At 58.2% G+C, this 18,676-nt stretch overlaps 1 protein-coding gene across 1 annotated transcript; it reads left to right on the top strand.

The window, feature by feature from the left end:
• Positions 1 to 16,976: 16,976 nt before the first annotated feature.
• BLACAT1 (BLACAT1 overlapping LEMD1 locus) lies at positions 16,977 to 18,294 on the top strand. Its single transcript, XM_057315362.1, has one exon. It carries the CDS (start codon positions 16,998 to 17,000, stop codon positions 17,097 to 17,099), a length of 102 nt encoding a protein of 33 aa, XP_057171345.1. The 5' UTR covers positions 16,977 to 16,997; the 3' UTR covers positions 17,100 to 18,294.
• The last annotated feature ends 382 nt before the right edge of the window (positions 18,295 to 18,676 follow it).

Raw genomic sequence — 18,676 nt, 5'->3', positions numbered from 1 at the left:
GGACATGGAGAAGTCTGCCCTGGGTTATACCTGGGGCAAATGCTACTCTGGGCAGCTCTCCTAGTTCTTCCCAGGCCCTCCTCCCTCTCTGCAAGGTGGCCAATGACTTGCCTTCTAATTAGCCGGCTATCAGCAGCTCAAGGGCCTTTCTAAAAAGTTCCTTCTGCCCAGAAGGCTTCCCTTGTCTCTCCCCATCCCATCTTCCCCTAGCTATCTCTTTTTCATCTTTTGGGCTGGACTTAGATCTCGTTTCCTCAGAGAAGCCTTTCCGGGCTCTCCAGAGTAGGTTAGGAGCTCCTGCTATTCGCTCTGCCCACATGCCTCTGATTAGGTCATGTCACACCAGTCAGTGCCCATCTTGTCCACCAGACTGTCTGCTCCAGGGGGTGGGCACCAAGCCCACCGGCTCAGCACAGAGACTGGCACTTAAGGCATGCTAAATTATTTGTTGAATGAATGGTTGAAGTCAGTCGCTCCTGCCTCTTTGTTCAAACTCACTTGTATATTGATATAGCACCTCTTATACAGTTGTTATTTTATTTTATTTTTACATGACTGTGTCATCTGAATCTTTTGCCTTTGTATTCCTGGTGCCTAGCCCTTGTCACAGTGCAGGGGTGGTCCTGCAGATTGCTGAATGAATGAATGAATGAATGAATGAATGAATTCTTGGCAGGGAGCTGCTTTGAACTAGAGAGCCTTTCCTTTGCAGGCAGTTCATGAACTATCTTCCCCGGTGGGCCACGGAAAGGCTCAGGAAGTGGGGAACAAAATTGGGCTGGAGCTGGTAGAGCTGCAGAGAGGAGAAAGCAAAGAGCCGGAGTGCCATCTCCTCTTTGTTGTTGCTGCCGTGTGGAGGGCAGGAGTTGACCCCAAAGGAGGGGACTTGGTTCTGGGAGGGATCTTCTCCGAGGGCTCTCAAAGCCCTCTGTGACTGAGGTGGGCTTGGCTCAGGTAGACGGACCCCAGCTGCCCCCCGTCATTCTCCTTGGAGAAGGGGTGAAACGAGGGGGCGGGGAGAGAGGGACTCTGAGATTTCCATACTCCGGGCTTCTCTTTCTCAGTTTCTTCGTCCCCAAGGCACCAGCCAGAGTCGGGAGGGAAGAGGGGTCAGGCTGAGCCGGGCGGCGGGGGAGGGGCGGCGCGGGCAGCCGGCTGGTGTCCTCTGGTGTCTGGAGCCAAGGCCCCGAGCTCTCGGCCCCCGCGAAGCGAGGCGAGCCGGAGCTGTGCAGTGAATGCAAAGAGCCGGGCGAGCTCCCAGCCCGGCGCCGCCGACGGCGTCCTCAGCCACAGCCCAATGAGAAGAGAGCAGATAATTTATTCTCTAATCCCGGTTCGGGTGCCCGGCGCTGGCGAGTGGCGGGGACTGGGGGGGGTGGGTCTCCTCGTCCCCTCTCCCCCTCCCGCCGCCGCCCCCTCCCCGCCCCTGCGGGCTCCCGGCGCGCACACACACATTTCCTGACAATTAGCGAGCACACCTTGGCCGCGCGGCCTCCGGCGGCGCCGCAGCTTTTGTCTCCCGCCCGCCCGGGCTGCAAGGCGCGGGCGCCCGGGCGCGAAGTTGCCGCCCCGACGCGCAGCCCCGGAATGCCCGCCGCCGCTGCCGTCGGGCGGGCGCGGAGGGCGGGGTGGGCCGGGCACGCCGGCCCGGGGCTGGGGGGCTGCAAAAGAGAGGAGAAGAGAGAGAAAAGTAAGGCAGCGCTGGCCCCTCTTCCTTTGTTATAACCCTGAGTGTGTGCGGGCGTGAGCGCGCGCGGGAGTGCCTGTGTGTGCACATACGTGTGCGTGCCTGCATGTGCGCGCGCGTGTGTGCAAACGCGTGCCTGTGTGTGCGGGTCGGAACCGGTCGGGGGCGACGGGACCCGAGGCCGTGAGGCGGCGTGGCCTGAATGCGAGTGGAACCGCGTCCCGGGTCTCTCGCGCTCCTCCTGGGACTCGGGCGTGCGGGCAGGTAGCCGTCCCGCCCCCGCCCGCTTCTCAGAGGACTGAGCGCGGAGTTTGTTCACCGACGGGCAGCGTGCGGAGGGGGTGCGGCGCGGCGGCCTGGGCCCGGCCTGCCGGCGTGGGGGAAGGGGACTCGCCCGCCCAAGGTCTGCCCCGACCGCAGGGGGGCGCAAGAGGGGGGCTCCGGGGCCCGCAGCGCGGCGCGGACGCTGCTACGCGGCCAGCCTCCACCCGGGTAGGAGCTCGCTAGAGCCACTGCAAGCCCCGGGAGGGCGCGAGGCTGTGGTGGTGGCTCGCGGGGCTCTGGAGGGAGCGGGGGGCGGCGAGACGGAGTCTGTCTAAATGCCAATTCCCTTAAGTTCAGCGCATCGGTTGTCATTTCATACCTTAATGCATATTTATGCTGCGCCGAAATAGGCTTCATAATTAACTCCCGGAGTCATCCGCAGAGGTTAAAGGGACCCCGAAGATTTGTGCATTGATTGGGTACCACGGCGGTGTGTGTGTGTGCGCGCGCGTGTGTGCGTGCGCCCCGTGCGAACCCATTGAGAAGAATAATTATTTTTCTCCACTGGAAGCTACAGCAGAGAATCAGACAAGGAGGGAAGAGAGAGAGAGGTTGGAGAGGGAGAGAGAGAGAAAGAGACAAAGGAAGTGAGTGCGAGAGGAGACGGCTTAGCACCCGAACTGTGAGTACTGAGCTAAAGCAAATAGGCAGCAAAGTGCTGCGAGTCGGGGACCCTCGGCCGGGTTGAGGGCCAGGAGCAGCTGAGGAGGACTCGCCTCTTCGCCGGGGGCTTGGCTGGGCGATGAGGGTTCCTTGAGGCAGAGGAGGACTCCGGGCTGCGGGAGCAGGCGCTCACCTGAAAGCCAGCGCGGACCGGCCGCGGGCTGCGTCAACCGCAGCCCCAGGTCCGCCACAGGGAAGCCCCCACCCCCTCCCCATTGCCTTTGTTCCTTTTAAAGGTTTTTTGCAGCTGGTAGGATTCAGGGGGGAGTAGGAGAGGGAGCTAGAGAGAAATCCGCTTTGGGTGCCCCTCTCGTTCTTTACCCCATGGTGCGGGGCGGGTTGGGGAAGGGGCTATAAATGAGGCCGGGGTCAGGACTTTTTGACACCTGTGCGTTTGTTTAGCACTAAGAAGGGAAGAGCAGAGGTGTCCGGTGCCCCTGGGACGGGGGTCTTCAGGAGACCCCAGCTTGGGAGACCGAGAGAAGCCATTTCTAGGAGCAAAACCACCAACTCTTGGCCCTGGGTCCTCCGCCCACCTCCCTCCTCGACCCTAGGGCCCTCTCACACCGCTGAGGGGCTGGAGCTGGAGGCCCGCCAGGGAGCTGGAGCCTTGGCCTGGGTGGGGGCGGGGGAGGCCGCTCTGGAGAGGAGAGCTGCTCCCTTTCCTGAGAAAGGGTCCTTGACAGGGCGCCCCTAGGGAACCGGGCTGGCCACCAGCCCCTGGCTCTACCAAACCTGTCAGGAGAGGGCGCCTGGGTGCCCAAGGGAGAGCCCGCCCTTCCTGACCGACATTCCACAGCCTCCCTTTGAAAGCATAGTATCCTGCCCTCCTCCCCTCCACCCTCATTAACAAATTCCTCTTCAGGTCTGATTTTACTCTCTCCTGGTGATTTTTCAATGTACCTTCATCTGCCAGTGAACAACTTGGCCCACCTTAAGCCTTAAGAAGGGCTAACATCGGAGGGAAATTCAGCTCTTTTGAGGCTGGGGTGGGAGCCATGGGATCACAGAGCTCTGAATTGGTAGTCCCCTAAGAAGCCCCCTTGGGGGGTGGTTTTGGAGGTCTTAAAATCCTGCTTGCATCCTCCAAGAGGACAAAGCTGAGGCTTGGGACTGGGAACAGCTTCTATCTGTCATTCAATTCCAGCTCCCCATCACCCCACTGGGGCCTATCACAATCAGGAGAAAGGGGAAGATCTCTCGTACACACACGCACACACACGGAGGAAGAGGTGCATAACCAGCGGGGGCCGCTCCTAAAGGCTTTAAGAGGAAGGAGGGACCCTCAGATAGGGAGAAGCAAGTTCAGTGTAACCCCCAGGAGGTGGTGTGAAGGCTCTAGGTGGTGGGGGACACAGGGTTCAGGGTGGGAGGACGGCTCTGAATGCAATCATATGCGCATGGGCCAGTCTTCCCACTGGACTGCCGGCTTGCTGGCCGTGCCTTATCGAGTGCGGTCTCCTGGTGCCTAGCACAGTGCCTGTCCCATTGTGTGTGCTCAGTGCACCTTTGCTAAGTGAGTGGCTGCCCCCCGCGGATCTTCTCCCCACCCTTGATTTCCGCCTGCCTCTTCCTCTGAGAGGTACTCCTTTAGGGCTTGGGAGAGCCCAGCTGTGTGAGTCTTTAGACTGGGCTGCCATAGCCTGCCCTGTGTGGGTTTTAGGGGGGCAGGGGAGGAAAGGAGTGAAGGAAGAATCAGGACTGGGCAGAACATCAGAATATTTTGGTATTCATGAATTGCTCAGGTTGAAACGCATTGAGTTTGCCAATGATCCGTTATTGTATTTTTCTTTAACAGCGTAACTGCTCTGAGGGGCTGAACTGTGGCCTGGGTCCTGTGTTTGGGGAGGCTGGATTCTGGTGACACAAGCACTTCCCTGGGTTCTTCTCCCTCCCACAGCCCAGTCCTGGATCTTAGTAGAAATGCAGGGGCAGGAAGTATCAAGGCTGGAGAGACTATGCCCCCTACCCCTTCCCTCATCTCCCCAGCTTCTGTCTTTGCATTTTCCTTCCCCTTGGGCTCTCTCTGCCTTAATTACCTGAGACATCCCCAGGTCTCCCTTCTCTCCCTTTCCCGAAGAGCCCAGGGACCCTGCCAGGCTGGGAGCTCCCTGTTGGTCTGAGAGGGCTCAGAGGTGAGCCCTCCTGAGACAACAAGAGAAAGCCCTTGGGAAAAAGAAAATTCATGCCTGACCTCTCTGTGCTTTCTTGCTCAGTGGAGCCAGTGACTGAGAGGGAAGCTGAGCTGATCACACTCTGGAGTAGAGATGCAGCCAGGAACAGTGGGAGTTCGAGCCATGGGGAAGGCTACCGAAGGGTCCAGAAATAGGGCGCTCCTCCTGTTTCAGAAAAAAGCACACCGCTAGTCTGGTTCAGGTCTGGAGGACCGCGTATGGGAGACTGGCAGATCCATCTGGAACTCGGCTTCTCCTGGGTCAGTTCTGGGCCAGGGACTGCACCCGCTGATCCATCCTCATTACAACTCCAAATCTAGACATCTGTTTGGGGCAAATCCCCGAGGCTCCTCTGAAGGCTCAGATGTGCCTCGCTTCTCACGGGGAGTGGAGTCGGCTGCCAGGGTGCGTCCCGCCCCTCGCAGACAGTGGAGGCATGAGGGAGTGCCAGACACACCAAACCTGGAACGTGGGAGAACCTAGATCTCTTGTCCTTGTTCCAGGTTCACCAGCCATTCGTTCATTCATTCAGCAAACGCACACCTCTATCATTCAGCCAACATCCTTAGAATAATAGGATATACTTCCAGCTTAATCTCCAGGTTCGTGTGGGGTGGTGAGAGCCTCGTCCTATTCACAATCTTCCTAGCAGCCTGGTTTCCTGCCCCCGTGGGCAAAGACGCAGGGTTGCTGGGCTCCAGGCTCCCCTAAAAGGTACATAAGTATGAAAACTCTGAGAGGAGAAGTCAGCTCCAATGTAGGCTCATAAAATCTGGGAGTCGTTGGGACCTTGGATTTGATCTGTTTAGCCTCCTTCCAGGTGCACCTACTGTGGCCTGGCAGTGGGTCTGAGACGCGGTTGTGCACCCTGTGTTTGACTTCCTCTGGAGGCAGGGAGCGCACTGGCTCCCTTTGGAGCGGCTCTAGGGCTTCATTCAGTCCTTTCTGGAGCTGAGCCAGTCTGTGCCCCTCGCCCCCTCCATCTGAGGGTCCCTCTCCCCTCATCTGTGACTTTCTATAGGATGGAGGGCAGGGCCAATGGCTCGCTAGCCCCATCCTCACTCCTCTTGCTAAGGAGTGCTCCCCCATCTGGCTTATCTTCAGCTGGAACCATCTCCAGCCCCGGTGAGCAGACCGAGGCTGAGGTTCAGGTGACTGTGTGTCCTCGGAGGGAATAGTGGGGCTGGAGGCTCCTAAAAAACGGAGTTGCTGCAGCCTGTTCCCCAGGGGAAGAGGCATCGGTGTCCAGACTAGCCCTCCATCCTCCGGTCGGTGTGGGCACAGAGGGACTACCACTGGAGAGCAAGGGCACATGGCAGGGGCCTCGGAGTTTCTGCCCTCCTCCGGTGGGCCAGGCCGACCCGGGGCGGGGGAATGGCGGGAGGTCAGGGATACCTCTCAAGAGCAACACTGCCCACCGACATCTGTAAGCCTCCGTTTTCTCATCCTCTAAATGGGAATCAGAGTAAGAGGGTTTGCGTTCCTGAATGGCTATAATTAACGGGCCCAGCGCGCGCATGACACACAGCTTTCACGCAAATATTAGTCTCTGTCCCTTTCTCCCCTCAACTTTCTCCTCTATAATTTCCTCTTATGTGTCCCTGTGCCCCTTTCACGGTTTCTTCCAGTGTTTTCTGTTCAGTCTCAGCCAGTTCCTGCCCCTCCCTCTGTTTTGTCTCCCACCTCCTTTCACTGCCTCCTGGTTGCCCCACCCCTCCCCCCACCTCCTGCCCCTGGCCGGTGGCAGGGCCCAGGCTGTGCTGACAAGACAGGGCGGGAAGGTGGCTGTCTTGGCTTCTCATTAGAGGCCCAAGAATGTGTGGAGTCATGAGGGACAATGAGAGCCAGCAGCAGGAAGAATGGGGCCTCTGTTGGGGCAAGAGAACTTTCCCCAATCCTCAGCGCAGCTGAATGGGAGTACCTGAGGGCCAGGGAGGGGTGGGGAGGAGGCCACAGGTGGTAGGCATGGGGGAGCTGGCCACCATGGGAATGAATTCTTAGCATCTGTTGGCATTTCTGGGGAGAGCTCAGACCTCAGAGGTGGCTGTCTCTCCCTGGGGACAGGGCCAGGGAGGCCATAAAAAGAATGTGCTAGTGGGCTGCTTGGACCCCAGCTCTCAGCCCCAGCAGAGCTGAATGTGCTAGTGGGCTGCTTGGACCCCAGCTCTCAGCCCCAGCAGAGCTGTCGAAGGTTGGGGGGGACCGCAGAGGAGACAGGAATAGTGGGGATGGCCCCAGCCTGAGGAGGGTGAGTCCTTAGGGTCCTCGCCAAGGGGTGACCTTTCACTAGAAAGTAGATTCTCAGGATTGGAGGAAGCAGAGAAGGAGGCCAGGGTAGCTGACCTGCTTCCCCTTCCTCCACATCCCATCGAGGTCTGGATGGGCCATTGCCTGATACCTGACAGATAGTCTTTCCCCGTATCCCCCCTCCTGCCTAATTTCCGGCCCCAGAAACACCTTGGAGAGACACCGCCCTTTCTGGAGCTTACTTGGGGCTTGTTGGGCGGGCTGGGGCCGGCAGGGCTGAGGCTTTCATATACCCAAGGCCAGGAATCTGAAGGGACGATCAGGTGAGGGTGGATGGAGGGGCCAGATCTAGCTGGTGGGTGGATCTTCAAACTAGAAGGACAGGCCAGAGCGGGAGCAGAGGGGGTGGAGGGACGCAGGGTGGGGCTTGAGGGAAGGGAGGGATGGGGGGGCGCAGAGATGGGGAGGGGGCAGCCAGGCAGGAGAGGGGTCCTCCAGGGAGCCGCCTCAGGTCTCCTGCCAAAAATTGAACCATAAAAAAGCTGGAGGGGAGCAGCAGGGGAAGGAAGGCGAGAAAGGAGATGGGGAGGAAGGGAGGGGAAGAACAGCCCCTCCACACCAATAGCCCGGCAGGGGGACGTGAGTAATACATGGCGGGTTCAGAGGGAGTGAGATCAAAAGCGGGTAGATACAAGACGTTTGTGCTTCACAGACCAGACAACCAGAGGCTCAATGAGACCTTTGTTACTCAGGCCCAAGTCAGGGTTGAAGGAATACCTGACCTCCCCCGCCGGCCCAGCCCACCCGCCCCCATCCCACTGGCCAGCGGGCTGGGGAAGGGGCGGGCCAGGCCTTCTCAATGAGTCAAGTTGAGTTGGGCACAGCTCAGACCAGGCTGGTGGGCGGGAAGAGGGAGGAGGCCTGCCCTCGCTGGGCGTGGAGCTTCTGGGGGTAAGTGGGGGAGTGAGTGGCGGCCTGGAAGGCAGGAAGTAGCTCTGCGGGAATTCTGAGGGAGCCTTCCAGGGCGAGGGGCCCACCAGGTGAGCCGTCCCTGGGACCCTAGCCCCTGGCCCCGGTGTCCCTTGGGAGGGGACAGGGCATTCTGCTTGGAGCCCACGGGTTTTTGCAGGTCCTGAGTCTGGGATGTGGGGACCCAAGGGCGAGGGAGGCAAGGGAGAACCAGAGGTTTCTGGGGTTGGGGCAAATGCCCAGAAGTTCAGGTAGGAAGTTGGAGGATGTCAGCAGTTTGGCCCGCAGGTTGGAAAAGGTGTGTGTGTGTGTGTGTGTGTGTGTGTGTGTGTGTGTGTTGTGCACATGCCCTGTTGTTGCTGGGGTGTGGGAAGCCCAGTTAAAGGAGGTCAGTCCAGCCAAGGTCCTGAAGAGAACCAGTGAGCCTGGCCCCTGGGGTGAGGGCTGCAGCTGCTCGCTGGCAGAGACAGGGCCGCATCTGGGCCTAAGGCCTCTTACTTTCCTGTGGGGGTCTGAATCCCCCGACGCTTCCCTAGACCTGGAGTTCCCTGAACTCCTGTCCCCCGAGGCTGATGCTTGTCCACAGATGACCCATCACGGCAGAGGGGAGGAGGAGACCGTCCTTGTGCTCAGAACACGTCTTTTCCAGGGTTCTGAGACCTTGGTTCCCCTCCACTCCGCAATTCCCCAAGTCCGAGAGATGCCTGTGCCAAAGAGAGAGAGTGGCAAGCAGCCCCTCGCAGCATCACCCGGGGATGGGTCAGGCTCAGGCCCTTTCCTGCCTCCACCTGGGTCTGAAAACAAGGGACCACTTTCCTCTAAACCACATGAGAGCGGGTATAGTTGCTAGGCCCCCTGACTCGTCTAGGAAGTGTGGGCCAGCCCCCAGCCTTGGGGGTGCTCAAGAAATTGTTCACTCCTCTCAAGAATAGAACCTCTGGTTCTCCCTTAGCTCCCATTCCCAGCCCCCCCCCCCCCAATCCCACACTCAGGCCCTCATCTCAGACTTCCTTTACCCAGACCCTCCTTTGCCCTCTCTGCTTCCCGTGGCTGGACTAGGAAGGGTTAAGTTTTGTAAGGAGCGCGGCTAATGCGGGGCGGCCAGGGCCCTGGCAGCGTACCATTGAAAAGATCCGGCCCTACTCTCTAGGGGAGGGGGTCGTTAAGGACCCTGAGCAGGGGGCTGGAGGCTAATTAAGGGAATTTGAGGAGGTCCTTTATGGCCAGGAAGCCACCCCTCCTCATACCCCGGAGTGAGGCCCATTGTGTGGGGACTTTGTGGGGCCAGAACTGGAAACTCATTACTGGGAAGGCTTTAATGCTGGAGCCAGGGCAGGTGGTGGGGGATGGTGAGAGAATGTAACCTGGGGGCCCAGGACCTCGAGGGTGGCAGGGTGGGTGGGGAGGTTTGGTGGAAAGGGGAGTGAGGGCTCCCCTCGTACCCCCAGCTCTCTGCATCCTTTTGAGATTCCTACCGCTGGACCCCCTCAGCTCTGCTGTGGCCTATGGCTTTTCATTCCTATGTGATTGCTGTTTCTAATTCATGTAGGGCTAAAAGCCATGGGCTACAGTGAGGGGCGTGCTCCTTCTCCTGAGATCTGCACCTCCCTCCCCACAGGACCAGGCTGGGGGCCAGCTGCAAAGGGGAACCCAGGAGGGGTTTCCACTTGGGGGTGGGGCATGCAGGGGATCTTGTAATGGAGGGTCTGGGGCCAGGCTGTGTGACCTTGGCCAAGTCACTTCCCCTCTCTGGGCCTGGTCCCTCACTCTGAAATGAAGAGGCTGGACTGGTGATTCCAGAGCGAGATTCCCTCCGAGGATGGAGACACATTCAGGGTTTGCTGAGGTCTGTAAGTTGGTTCCTCCCCCCCCCCGCCCCCACCCCTTGCCAAGTTACTGGGGACTGGCTTGTGCTCAGAGATTTGGGGGCTGGAGTCATGGTCACGGGGCCACACTGCACTAGGGCCTTCCCTCAGTGCCTCCAGGACAGTCCGTGCTTCTCAGCCTCATTCACTTCTTCTCTGTGGTCAGCTTGAAATCCACAGCCGTGTCTGTGTAAGAGAGACCTCCGAACTTCTTGGGGGCTGAGATGGGAGAGCTCAGGCCAGCCACTTAGTGAGAGGTGGTTCCGTAGAGGAAAACAAGGAAGGCGGCCTCTCACTGTGGGCTGCAAGGTGGAGTCTCGGGTTTCTAGCTCCTGGTCAGCTACCCTGTCCTGGCATTGATCTCCCTCTCTCCGGGTCTGTGAGTGGTACCCGTTCTCCCTATTCCCCGCTGCCTGCCACTCATCTTGCCGGACTCCCCGTTCCCACTCTCACGTTCCCACTCTCGTGTTCCTGCCCTACCCCACCCCTCAAGCCCATGCAAATCTGCCTAACTCCATCCCAGCCGTCCTGGAATGTTCCAGCAGATGGAAATAAGGCAGGCAGTCTGGCTGGAGCAGCAGAGGGAGCACCCTCACCTCCCCTCCCCTTCCAGCCCCCTGTCTGTCTAAGACAGACCACTGAAGAATCAGGGAGTACTATATTTGGTATTGAAATTCGGAAAGCAAGTTACTTATAATGTCTCAGAGCCCTTAATCTCCCTGACCAACATTTATCTAGTGTCTGCTAGGTGCCAGGCAAGATTCTATCCATCTTACCCGTACTCATTTAATCCTGGAAACAACCCTAAGAAAAAAGTACTATTATTATCCCTTTTAACTTTGGGAAATCTGAGGCACAAGGGAGCTAAGAAACTGGCCCAAGTTTACATGGCTAGTAGGGGACTGAGCTGGGATTTGAACCTAGGCTCTTACCACATCATGCCGGACGCAGGGAAAGCCAACAGTCCAGCCCACGGGAAAGCACTCTGGAAGCTGGAAATTGCTGGATGCAAGTCCACAAACTGGCCCCGTGGCCCAACTCTAACCACCTGTGGTCCATTGCTAGTTTTCCTTTGCCAGCAAGAGCACAGGGGGAAAAACCAAAACCATCGAAGAAGCAAAGAGAAAGCCCAAGCCAGCTGCGTTTTTGCTGGGGCTGCTCCAAGCCACTTCCCCCTTGCCCCCAGCTTGGGTGGTGCAAGGGACAGCGATGAGAATTGCCAGGCTTTGTCACTCTCCCTGTGGGTTCTCTCTCTTTTTTTTAAGATTTTATTTATTTGACAGAGAGAGACAGCTAGCGAGAGAGGGACCACAAGCAGGGGGAGTGGGAGAGGAAGAAGCAGCTCCCAGCAGAGCAGGGAACCCGATGCAGGGCTCGATCCCACGACCCTGGGATCAGGCCCTCAGCCAAAGGCAGACGCTTAACAACTGAGCCACCCAGGCGCCCCATCCCTGTGGGTTCTCTTGCCCAGAGATAAGAGGTGGCTAGAACCTTCCCCCACCTCCCTGCTTGTCCAGCTTCTCCGCCCACCCCCCAGCTTAGAATGAGCCTCTCCTGTCTTTCTTTCTCTGCTCAGAGGACATTCAGGTGCCCGATTTACTCCCCTTCGCTCCCCGATCTAATTGGCAAGTCAGGTTGTAGCAGCGCCCCTTTCCTGCCTCTGCAGCTGGGTCCCTAACAGGAATCCCGGGGCACAGTTTGCTCTGAAGTTCCCTACAGTCCTGGGCTGGGCCTGGATGAAGGGAACAGACGACCACGCCAGCTTTTGCCTCTGCAAATCTCCAGCAAGGCAAGGCTCTGAGCAAGGGGTTGCTGAGTAAATGTTGGCTGAATGAATTGTGAGCCGGGAGAAAACGCGGGTGGGGTAAAAGGAAGTTGCCACCAACAGGGACACAGAGCAAGGTGGCCTCACTGAGCCTGGGCCTAGGGCGCCTCTGGGGTTACAAGGTTGCCGTTTCTCTCTGTTCTTTGTCTCTTGGCCACTGCCAGTGTTGCAGGCCTGGAGGAGATATGTAATTATATATTTCACAGAATTGTTCAACTGCACTGAATAGGCAAGCTGGCCTCATGCCCTTTCTCCCTGGAGGATTCACAGATCAGAGGGCTGTGTCTTTCCTGGTCCCTGCCTGCAGACAGCTGAAACCTAAAAGCGATCCTGAGCCTCAGTCTTTGTCCCAGGCCTCAGAGGTACCCAGCTTACGACCTCCCTTGAGAGAGCTGGCCCGTGTTGAACAACACAGAGATGCGAGTGAATCTCTCTGGTTGTGTGTGTCCCATTTTCTAGTGCAAGTGGAGTTTCACTGCTAAAACTCTGCTCCTTTCAAATGCAAAGACTATTCAAAACCATCTCTGCCCCATTGTTAGAAGGGGATGGCACTAACGTCTGACCTCTGGGAGCCCTTCTGGCCCCACAGTCTGGGGCACTGTGTTCCCAGCTCCTGCTGCATGTCGGGCTGACGACCTACTCATGCTTAGGATGCCTCTTAAGGTGGGCCAGCCTCTGCCCAGCGGTGGGCCTCCTGGAAGGCTCTGGAGGTCAGGATGACAAGACATTTCAAGACTGTTCATGGTCAGACCCTTCCAGCTCCTGGGGCCCCCAAGTCCCTCAGAACCACTGCTAAACGCCTGTTTGTCCTTGCAGTCTGGAGAGGTGGGAGGAGCTTCCCCTTTCTCCGTAGGTGGGCGAGCAAGAACGAAGCGGGGCTGGCCCGGAAGCATCAGAGGCAGAGAGAACCTTGGCTCCAGACTCCAAGGAGCTCAGTAAGCTGGAAGTCGGCCTCCAGCAGGCCAAGAAGGAGTTAATAATCTCCAAGGAGAACGAGGGCTACTCCCAGACTGGAGGCCTGTGCCCAGCTCTACTGCTGCCAACCCCGGGAAGAAGTCCTGGGATCTGTAGTTTGTGTCACCACCCACCCGTGGCCTGCCTGTTCATCAACACAGTCCTGGGGACTACAGTTCCCAGAAACCTGCAGAGGCCAGGCTTTGGGGGAAGGGGTGGGGTGTGAGGCTTGGTGGCAGCAGGAGGGAGAGGGAGGAGGTGGGGAGAGAAAACCCAATTCACCCCCTTCCTTTTTAATTCTTTCTCCTGGTGTGTCTGCTCCACCGCCCGAGCTAATCCCCCAAATCCGGTCTCCTAAGCCGCAGCTGCTTCCCTTCGCAGTGATGAATGGCTCGGGGAGGGAAGGTGAATTCATATTTTAATTACTGAGGCGCGGTGCTAAGGGGAGCAGGGGAGGGGGCGGAGGGCTCAGCATTGTTCTGGAGGCGTGAGGCGCCCCTCCTCACTGGGTCACTTCTCTTTTGCCCTTTACCTGGGGTGGGGGTGGGGCAGGGCGAGGCTGGGAGGTGGGGGACGCCTTGTTGGAAGCTACTGTGCTTCTGCTCTGAGAGGTGAGGGGATGGGGGTGGGAGGGAAAATACCCCCTTTTTTGTTTGTTCGTCAGAGGATTCCGGGCAAGTCCCAACACTGGTAACTATCTCCCCACCCTTCCAGCCCCCCACTGCCGTCCACTTTGATGGAGGACACTGCTAAAATTTGAGGCACCCAGGAGTTCATGGTCCCACCAGCGTGGCGCCCTGGCTGTCCCCTCTTAGTTTCTAGCCCGCTCTGAAACCCAGTTCCTCTTGATCCCTCCACGTGTTCAAGTGGTCTCTGACCCACTGCCCCATTTTGGCTGGAGGTGCCAGGGCTGGGGGGCCCTGGGAGGTAGGTGGTGTAGAGAGGAGAAGCGGGGTTGAGGGCCAGGGGAAGGGGTCAGCAGAGAGGCCGGGAACCCCCTGGTGGTTGGGGATGATGAGCTGTGGGTTGGCAGCTCTTCTGCTTGGCCTCCCACAGAGCTGGCCAAGCGGAGGATCTTTCTCTCCCCCATACCCCGGATCACCTCGGCCATGAGCTGGGGAAAGGCCAGAGAGGAGGATGGGGAAGAAATCTGGGCCGTCAGATGCAGCCAACTGTGAGCCAGTACAGGTCTGTCCAGTGTCCACCTTCCTTTCCTTCCTGTTCTGAGTTTATGGGGCCCATCTTTCTATCCTTGAGCCCCTGCTGGGCTGGAGGCATGAAAGCTGAGGTCAGAGGGGAAGCTGAAGGGTGGGAGGGAAAGTTTCCATCAGGAACACAGATGAGCGGGGGGTGCCTCCAGGCGCTGGTCCACTTGCTTCATGGAAATTCTGGACTCCGTCATTTCAAACATTCAAACCCCTTTCTCCTCAAGTAGATCTAGCAAGAGGAGGTTCACCAGGACCTGACTTCCAGGGAGCCCTCCAGTTGGTGCTGGAACACTCTGCGAAGGATGAAGGGATGAAGGCAGTGGGGGCAATGCAGAGAGGGGAGCAGACGCACAACTCTGGCAGAGGGATGCGTGGGACCCAGGGCAGGAGGGACACTGACATGGGAAGGGGTTCTCTGCTCCACAGCTCCCCACTTCAGGGGCCGGTCCCGGGACCTGCATCACACACACAGTCGTGTACCTTACAGTGAAGAAGCTCCGGTCAGGCCCTGGTAGGGAAGGGGGGGGGGGGACAACCAGAGCCCATTTATTTGGCAAGGGGAGGGAGAGCACAAACGGGGAGTGGCCGGCAGAGGGAGAGGGAGAAGTGGGCTCTTCACTAAGCAGGAAGCCCGATGCGGGGCTTGCTCCCAGAACCCCGAGCTCATGACCTGAGCCAAAGGCAGACGCTTCACCAGCTGAGCCTCCCAGGCGCCCGCAGCCCCTGAGCAGTTTGAGTCAACCCTCCTGAAAGGCTGAGGTGTAGGTCCTGGGGCCTCTAACCTCTGCCCCTAAACTTGCCACAGTGAGCAAAAAGCCAGGATCTTCTCAGCTTTCCCAAAGGAGCTTGGGGGTACGCTTTGCTGTTTTTGTGGAACAAGCAGGCATTGGAGGGGAAGCAGGATGGAGAGGGAGGAGGATCTATGCACCATGAGACCAGAGACCCTGAGCTGCACCTAGACCCAGGCTTGGGGTGGGAGGGTCATGGCCAGAGCTACTTGCCTGGCTTCTTTTAATTATGAGTTCCTTCCCCAGATCAGCTTTGTTGTGCCTACCGATTTCTCCACATATTTTTCCTGTCATCATGGAAATGCTTTGTTGATAGTACCCTTGATAGCCAAGAAAGTGTATGTGTTGCAATTACCGACTACAAGGAAACCCACCTGTTCTCCCTCTCTTCTTCCTGCTCAGATGAGGATCCCCAGTGACCTGCCAGCCCCTTGGGTTTGGGGGCTGTTAAACCTTGATTCACCTCTTGGTACACTGACATGAGGAAATGAGAAAGCCCAGAGAGGGACAGCCACTTGCCAGGGTGACACAGCATGCCAGCGTCAGAACCAAGAATAGAACCCAGGCCATTGAAGCCCCAGTTTAGATCCCCGTCTCTCTAGGTTTGTCACGGGAGGGATCCAGAGATAGCTGCAGTAGATAGATCTAGAAATACAGTAGTTGTGTCTCGGCTCTGTCTATATATATCCTGGAGATTGCTCTCTGCTCTCTATATATACTCCAGGAGAGTGGGTGTGTGGAGGATGCTGGAAAGTGGGTGATTAAATAACCAGTCTACCTACCCATGCTGACTCAAGCTGGGCCTCCTGCCCACCCAGCTGGCCATTGGAAATGCATCACACCTATTAATTACAGTCACTAGCTGTATTAGCAGGACACTTGGAGGGGACGGGACGGGAGGGGAGAATCCTGACAGGACCCGGCTCCACTGTGGGCCCTGCGCTCTGCCTGGAGAAACATGACGTTTGTCCAAAGGAGCAAAGTTAGCCAGACTTGTGGAACTGTCCAGAGAGCCGGCGCCTGGGGCTGGCCAGGTTCCTCAAACAGTGGAGCCACTTGCAGGGCCGGTTAGCGTTTGGGGCCAGGGTCATGCCTCGTGCTTCCTTATTCCAGACTTCAGCATCGCCCCGCACCTCCGTCCTTTCTCTCAGCATTTGGGCTGCACCCCCCCCCCCCGCCAATTTCTTTCTAGAGGGAGAAGTGATTCCAAGCAGGCCTCGGATGTGGGCCTGAGCTCCATGCAGGGTGCCCGACTGCTTGGCTGGAGCCGGCTTGAATATATGTGTGCTCCCTCCAGGGCAGGCCAGGGCAGGGGCAGGGCAGAGAAGTGAGCCGGAGGGATCTGCAGACTGAGTGCCCATCTCCTGCATCCCCCTCCCACCCTCAGCCAGAGCGCCCCAGCTACCACAGGCGGCCCTGCCTCCGGGGCTGAGTGCTGTGCGAGCCGGGGCGGGTAACATGCCCAGCTGGGGCAAATCCATCCTCAGCTTCCCTCTCAGATGGACTTTTATGCCAGGGCAGAAACTATATCTTTACCCTTAACATCCCAGCCTGTTTGCCCAGCATAGGTGCTCAATAAAGTAGCCTGTTGGCTGAAAGAACTCTCTGCTGTCTGTTCTCTGCATGAGGAGGACTGGGATTTATGTTGCTCTGAACAAAGAAAGTCCATTCTGTTCTGTATAGATTTCCTTAAGGGTATGAGACAAACTGGGCCTGCTAGGGAAAGGATGACACTCCCCCCCCCATGACTCAGTTCCAGGTGTCAAGGTTACGGCTGTGCTGGATGCAGGCCCACAAAGTCCCGGCCTTGGGATCACTGGACTCTGTGACCTAAAGGGGCGAATGGAAACCCCCACCCCTAACCTGGGTAAGGTGGCACAGAGCTTACTTTGAGCCAGTTTGCGTCCCAACCCCCCAAGCACAAGTGTGCGGTGGTGAGGTGAGGCGGAAGGAGGTGGTGGTGGGGGGGACAGAGGCAACAGGAGCTGTGGCCTTCTCTTCCCTACCGTGGACTCACCCAGGCTCCAACTGGAGGAATGACATCAGCTCCCCAGAGGTCAGGACACACGGAGCTTTCACAGGCTGCCGTCTGGGGGCCCCTCCCCCCTGGCCTGTGTGAGAGGTGTGGCAGGGCCTGGGCAACCTCAGGGAGTGGCAGTGACTGGCCAGCCCCAGAGGGCTCTGGGAACGTTAACCCTAGCTTGCTTCTCTCTCCTGCCTTCTTCCTGCCCCTCTTCCTCCTCTGCCTCTCCCTGCAGATCTCTGGTGAGCACCCCCAAGCCTGGCCTAGGGCATGCCCCAGTTCACTTTCGCCTGCTTCTGTGGCCTCCACGGCTTCTGCAAGATGAAGAGGAAGAAGGAGGAAGTTCACAGAGAGCGGGAAACGGCAGTGTGAGCAGGACCCGGGCCCGTCTCCGGCCTCCTCCTCCTCCGGCAGGTGCCAGGCCTGAGGGCACCCACTTCTGGCAGGACCTGCCCGGCCCTCCAGAGACCGAGAAGCCCCGGGGCAGCCCCGCGAGTGAAACTGCTTTTGGGCCCCCGAGGGCTGCAGCTCAGGGTAACGCTCAGGGTAACGCCTCGGCGGAGGGACGCGCCACCTTGGGCGAGGAGCGCTGCTCCCGGATCGGACACAGGCCACGCTGCCAGACGACCTCCCAGCAGCCTGGTCAGGGCACAGGTGTAAGATGAGCCCCCTCCAAACCCAGGATGGAGTCTCTCCTGGGACCCCAGGACCGGAGGCAGCAGCCTCCACAGAGCAGCATCCCTGAGAGAGGAGTCCTTTCCTGTCCCCTCCCAGCGTTCTCCTGCGCTGGGTGCAGCCAGGCCCAAGGTGGGCAGCCTGCTTGTGAGTCGGACGGCAGAGTCGGGACAGTGAGAGGCAGGCCATGTCCTCGTGGCAGGAAGCCAGCTATGTGTACCCCCGGTGCCGCTCTCCCCGGCACACCAGAAAGCAGCTTTCCCTCCAGCCCTGGCCTTGCGGACCCTCTCACTCCCATCCTGCCTCCTTGCAGTAGCCCAGATGTGGGGGCCTGTTCCCCAGGCCCTGACTCCCCTTCTCAGGAGCTGTCTTCCAGGGCCAGACTGTGGGACCCCTTTCCTGGACTAGACCGTGTCCTCCCTTTATTCTCCCAGCTCCCTGCCTCACCCATCTGCCTCTTCTTTCTCTTCTTGGAAGCCATAGAGGGAAAGGCTTGCATGTTGTGCCTTTAGGGGAAACTGGGCAGACGGGGCCCTCAAGGATTTGCCTTGACTTGCCCTCATCTCTCTGCCCCCACCCCCCAGTCTTCCAGGGTCAGTCTCTTCCCCTCCCCCAGCCTATTTCTAGCGGGTAGGAAGCAAACCAAAACCTTTCTCTTTCCTTCCTCCCTCCTCCCGTTTGCTATAACTTACCTTCTGTCACTGTGCCTGAACCTCTTAGGGGCTAGAGGGTCACACGGACAACAAGGCCAGTGGCAGAAATGCTTCGGGCAGATTCTGTAGCCTTAGCAAACCTGCCCTCCACTTCACTGCAGAACAGGTCAGCCCAGGAACAGTCAGATCCCCTGCAGCATCCAGGGACAGAAGAACCTTTCTGAGAGTTAACAGGTGGCCTGGGTAGAGGAGATCAGGGCCCCGGGATAGAAAGAGGGGCTGTGTGTCCTTTTCCTTGGACTGTGCCTCTCTGGGCAGTCCCAGAGGGCAGAGGACCTTCCTCTGCTGGTTGATCCAGAACCTGGGAGAAGCAAAGGCACCTTCGATCCTGGCAACCTTTGCCTGTCCAGCTCATGCCCCATGCTTGGGGAGATTCCCTGAGCTTCTGGCAGATTCAGTGAGATCCAGGTCATCTTTGTGTAGCCAGAGCACAGCTTACAATTTCTTTCTTCCCATCCTCCAACCTCCTCCTTTGCCCCCACCACCCAGCCCCAGCCTTGTACAATCTGTTAGTTCCTTTTAGATCCAAAGAATTATAAACAGAAGTCCTTCCCTCAAGGA

This window comes from Ursus arctos, unplaced genomic scaffold (genome assembly GCF_023065955.2).
Source record: "Ursus arctos isolate Adak ecotype North America unplaced genomic scaffold, UrsArc2.0 scaffold_2, whole genome shotgun sequence".
Classification (NCBI taxonomy): domain Eukaryota; kingdom Metazoa; phylum Chordata; class Mammalia; order Carnivora; family Ursidae; genus Ursus; species Ursus arctos.
The sequence above is the reverse complement of the archived record's forward strand: the minus strand, read 5'-3'. Positions and strand labels throughout refer to the sequence as shown.

Bases quoted from the DNA above. Each gene is read 5' to 3' on its own strand.
- BLACAT1 (XM_057315362.1), top strand. From the start codon at position 16,998: ATGCCCCAGTTCACTTTCGCCTGCTTCTGTGGCCTCCACGGCTTCTGC.